Genomic DNA, 5,642 nt, shown 5'->3' with positions numbered 1-5,642 from the left:
AAAAGGAAAGGTGAGAAACCTCAATCAAACCCATTCTTCAACCTGGGCAACCAGAAAGTGCCATTCACCATTACATTTCTTCATTCACTGACCCCTCCTCACAAGTACCTCACCCAAGTCTTTCTGATTTATTTTTACCGTTGGACTGTGTCCAGTGAAATGGACCAAAATAAACCCTTACTAAATCCAATGGATCTGTTTCACATCAAAGCTTTCAACGTGTGTACTGCGTCAAACTGGACAACATACTTTGTGACAGCGTTTTCCAACCTGACATTTGTGGCACCGGTCTTATATCAAATTGGCTGCAAAAGGTCAAGTGTGCAGTGCCACGGTCCGATCGGCCTTGCTTTATGGATCAGAGGCACGGGTTTGGTAGGAACAACAGACCACTAGTGATGGAGTACGTTAGCTGGTTTGCTGAAATGGTATTTCTCCGTCTCCCCCTCTCTATAGATCAACTGGTTATATTGCATAGTTCACACCTGTTAGGCCAGCCACCTCGGATACCAGAGGGCTGCTTGCCCGCAGAGCCCCCTTCACCTAGTGTTGCATAGCATGACCCAGGGTGGTCAGTGTATGACTTAGCAACGAAGCATGAAAGCAATCGCGTTCGTAACTGCTGTCTGCTCAGGTTGGGGACCGCAAAAAGACAAACCAATGGTTATTGACCCTGACAGATATGAGCATGTCACGCGGCTAATGGTGGTCGCCTTCACTGCGTAGCTTTAACTTCCTGCCATACTGGACAGCTGAACAGAAGAGACGTATTTCGCTTCAAACAAATGTGAGAACCTGCAGAGTGAGAGATACATCGTATTTCCTCGTCAGTCCCATCTCCAACAACTAGGAAAAAGCAAGTTTCATAGCAATTATCAGCCATCTGCAAATCCCGCAACCAAATAATAATAATAATAATAATAATAATAATAATAATAAAGTCTTTCAGCTACCACACCCTTTTGATGCCTATCTGCCATGCCACCCGAAGGAAGCACGAGGGCTGGGATACTGCCAGGTTGACCAAGCCTAGACAGGAGAAGCCGAGATGCAGAGGTCAGGTTCAAACTACGGGCCTTCCGGTCGATAAATTCGCGCTCTGACCACTGAGCCACCTCGCCCCGCCGCAAACACCTACAAAACAAAGTTGACCACGTGACTACGGATCAGAAAGGTCAGTCGACCAGACAAAAAGTGGTCCACTGCGTCACTAAGAGTAAAATCAACTTGCTTCTGAACACAATGAAGGCTCTGATCGATTCAGTGAAGTGGTCTCGTCAAACCTCAGGACATATGCATTTTAATGGTAGAGACGGGTAGTAAATAATGTGAGATAAACTTACTGGCCTAACCGTAGGGGACAATGGTGTTGTCTACCCTAGAGTCGATGTGGAATTTTGGAAAAGAAAATCCGGGACCCAAGGATAAAAATGATAAATGATTAATATGGGTACGAGCGGTACGGTTGTTTTTGGTGCAGAATTCTGCCTAACAGTAGAGAGGCAACTCACGGAGTGACCATCGAAAATGGCCAACTGTTGCTTACACGTAGATGATACTCTGGTGATGGGTAGAGACATGGAACATATTTGTCGGCTCATTAGCGTATGAACGTTGTTCACTCAACACGAGGGAGCCAGTTCTTCGTGCCATTTATAAGAATCCGATTAGCACATAGAGCAGACTGATCCCCAGTTTTATTCCATACAAGCATCGTTTACAAGAGCGTGTCAGGTATCTACACTAGGATACGTTGTCGATGAGTGGGAAGACTTTGGAGCAAAACAGGTATCATCCGTATTTCACTTGGACTTATACTGCATCTAAGGAACCGGCCTACAGAGGGAACTCGTTGGCACTGAGGCGGATAAACATTGTGGCGGAGGGGTTATCAATACCCTCAGTTAAGGGATACCAACCTATTGGGACCAAATCACACTCTATACACCAAGTTATAGCTGACTGCGGAGCAGGACCGATAAGTTTCGTCAATGAAAACCTACCCTATGTATTCCGATGTAACTCTCAAGCTGCAATGCACTTGTTGCCACATTTTTGTCTGATTGACTGACCAATGCAATCCGTAGTCACGTGATTAACGTTATTTTGGTAGGTGCTACAAAACTCACTTTGTCAAGTATTGTCGGTTTATCACCTATGGCGGGTTGGAAGCGTCGACAGAAACGGCACCAAAAATTGCGTAGCACGACAGGCCTATTCCAGAATCATTGCAAATAGTGCTTGATTACGTATCAGATGTTCTGTTTTCATGTTACGACATGAATGATTGCTGCCGTTCAGACGGCCAGTTAACTGTTTAGCAGATCGAAAAATCTGCATAAATTTGTATCAGCTAAGATTGTTTGTCAACCTGGGGATTCATCGCGGAGACGCTGATAGAGAGAGCGTTCAGCTGTAGCACCCTCCCGGTGCCTAGCTGCCATGCCACCCGAAGGGAGCACGAGGGCTGGGATACTGCCAGGTTGCCCAAGCCTAGACAGGGGAAGTCGAGTGGCGGAGATCGGATTCGAACCGCGGACCTTCAGGTTAGTTATCCGCGCTCTAACCGCTTCGGCCAAAATGACTTCTTCTTCACGAAGTAGATGATACCTTAGACCTTGTCGCAAAAACTGATCGGTCATTGAACAACATTTTCGACGACACGAAACTCAACAGTGGAGGAAAAATCGGCACTGATGGACAAACTCAGCACTAGACTGCCAAACGGATGCCTACAAACCGAGGTATAAAGGGGAACGACTCACTCACACGGAATAGAATCTTAGCGACCATAGTAGATACTCAAGCTGTCACAAACAAAGTTGCATCCGGACACTGTTCAAGCGGATCGAGACGCAATGTAATATCGCGCAACCCCACAATCAAAGAGAGAGAACGTCATCACAAGGTCATTCAACAAAACGACTATCTGAGAAATTTTAACTGGATGTCTTGTACGAATATCTTCCTTGGATAAGTGCAACTCGACCAACTGGATAATACAGGAAGAACGCAAAAAATCCCACTTACATATATCAAGTAATTGCTAAAGTGTTGCGATAGCATATAATAGCTATAGCCTACAGACCCACAAACCCAGTTCGGAAAACACTATTTAAACGAAAGGGACAACTATAGACAAGTTTAAACAAACACTACACGGAACAAGAAGGATGGAAGCCATCCACAAAGAAGCATAAATACCAACACAACATGATCAACCGTAACTCATCTACATACACGAAGATCAAGAAAGACACAAATTCAAATAAAGCCCGGCGATATATGCTAGCCCAGAGAAGAACAAACAAGGAAAACTCATGGGGGCGACAAATGAGAAGTCGCCAACCCATTAGATCCGAACTAATCTACCAACCTATTAAAACGGAAGAAACCTATCAAACTCAGAAATGCACAAGACACCGGATTAACCAGTAGAAGTTATTAGGGGAGTGAGAAACTCAACAGATGAAATCAAGATCACCAGTATCAATAACCAAGCAGAACGGGGATCAGAAGGTTAAACAGCAAAAAACGAAAAAATGTGTTGAGCAGTACAGCGTCTTCTGAACTGGCCAAGTTCAGAAAAACAGACTAAAAAGCAACAGGAATCACGAATAGACTAATCATATAAAAATATCACAAACCAAAACTATCCACTTGATCAGTCAAATGGTAAGAAGAGAGTCGATTGAGACACAAGACAAAGGAAAGGCGAACAGACCGACTGGGACGAAGGAATACAGTATTGAAATGACGATTTTCAAGGAACCGATCAAGTGAGTCTGACCGCAACGGGACACATCGAAACCAAACTTTAAACGACCAATCAGCTTAGAAACATCAAATGCTCTTTTCAAAATTACACAAACTCAAAAAACCCTAACAGCGTACTTCCCAAATTATAGTGAAGGAACGATTGTGTGCCGATTGCCAAGCTTAGCGAAAAGACCAACCGCTAGTTGATCAACAGCGGGCATGTCAATGTTTTAAGGACTACAAACGCAAGAATATAGTGGCGTCATCCACACAGATAAAAGAAGACAGTTGTTTGAATTTTACAATCTCCGTCGAAGAGACACTCTCCTGAAACAGTTCCTAGTTTGCTTCGCAACAAGAACCAAGAAATCCCAGTAACTCATGCTGACTGGTCGATGGTCGTTCTGGAAGACTGATGCTATGTTCAGTGTTTGAACCGAGTCAGTGAGCTCTCCTCGACTTTACGCGACTGGTAATATGGCTTAGTACCAATTACTGGAAAACACCACAATTGCAATACGGATTGAGGATAAAATTGCAACATCTCGCCAAACCGCGCACGATAGCTCAGTACCGATACAGTTTTCGAACACCCCCATCGTCAGTTGTAAACCGTGTACATGTTGTACAGTGGTTACAGCTGCGGATTAGAGGAAGAAGCTAACAATGTTGATGTGTGAATGCAGGAGTGACAGTGGGCACTTAACTAGATATATCAGGAAGGGAGGCCGTGCACTGAAGGTAATGGCTTGGATGATCACTGTTTTTCGGTCATGATTAATTACTATTTCTAATTTTTATTCGGAAAAGCGCCCATTCGCAATAGAGAGTGGGGACCATCACACAGGTTCATGACGCTCCGCTAGTTGCAGTCCCGAGGCCGAAGTATTGAATTTCTGGAACCAACTGTTTGGAGAAGGAAAGCACTCCACTGTCCAAGTCCAAAAGCTGTCGGAAACAAAGAGATAGAACCAGAATTTCACTAACCCTCCTATGTAAAAAGACCCCCGTCGATGTAACAATACTTCGAAATCCTACGGCGATTTTGAGGGAAAAGTATTGTGCATACAATGAGAAGGCTCAAAAATGTGGAAAAAAAACAAAAGGTGACTCCATACACTACTCACAAAGTTGCTAAAAATTCTTCGACAACCCACGACCGGTTCCGCTTTTCTTGAGGTCATCAGGTAGGCTCACTAACTGAGTTTTCGTCAATCTCATGTTCTTCTTGAACCCATATTTCACGAAATTATCGAAATAAAAACAAATTTGGTTTGGTGAGAGACTCTACTGGAAGCTGCTTAAAAACATCATAAACGAGGAATTCAACTGAGTTTCAGGTGAGTCTCCCGCAAAACCAAATTTGTTTGCAAATGAGTGCATTTCGCTAAAGTGGGACTTGGTTACGTTAGAATGACGATAAATAGAATACTTACTTTCACGGCTATTGGAAGGTCGAATAATATCTGGTCGGTCCACGTCTTCAGACAAAGAGGAAAGAACTTCGGCGGTAAATGCTGCTGGTAATTTTGGTGGTGTTTTGAAGGACGATGATTGAAATTGCAATTGGACATGACCATTTGAGGAAGGTGAACTGTTGCACTTCGCTTGTGCTTTCTTTGATTTTTTGCGTGACGAAGGATGAGGGGAAGATCCTACCATGAGGGACTCCATAAAAGAAAGACCACTACTGGAATCAAGTGACTCCACGGAACCTGAGAACTTTCGTTTAACTCCACTTTTCACGGCTTGCTTTGAAGGGGTGTGAAGTGGAGGAGAGGGTGATCTGTTAGTTTTGAAAGACTGCGTTGGGATTGAGGGAGAGGAGGTGGAGACGCCCAGTGGTTTACATTCGGCTACAGGCGAGTTAATGTCAGTGTTGG

At 44.1% G+C, this 5,642-nt stretch overlaps 2 protein-coding genes across 2 annotated transcripts in view; one reads left to right on the top strand and one right to left on the bottom strand.

The window, feature by feature from the left end:
* The window catches only part of T265_04738 (hypothetical protein), a gene marked incomplete at both ends in the record, with an annotated part of 12,689 nt that extends 12,211 nt beyond the window's left edge, over positions 1–478 (top strand). The window contains one exon of the mRNA XM_009169551.1: positions 457–478. Within this exon, the coding sequence (XP_009167815.1) occupies positions 457–478 (22 nt within the window). The remainder of the gene's footprint in view (positions 1–456) is intronic.
* Positions 1–5,642, bottom strand: part of T265_04737 (hypothetical protein) — a gene marked incomplete at both ends in the record, with an annotated part of 44,066 nt that overhangs the window by 23,716 nt on the left and 14,708 nt on the right. The window lies entirely within an intron of this gene.

The sequence above is a fragment of the Opisthorchis viverrini genome, assembly GCF_000715545.1.
Source record: "Opisthorchis viverrini unplaced genomic scaffold opera_v5_79, whole genome shotgun sequence".
In the NCBI taxonomy this organism is placed as follows: Eukaryota; Metazoa; Platyhelminthes; class Trematoda; order Opisthorchiida; family Opisthorchiidae; genus Opisthorchis; species Opisthorchis viverrini.
Note: the sequence above shows the minus strand (reverse complement) of the source record. Positions and strands in the feature narration are given on the sequence as shown.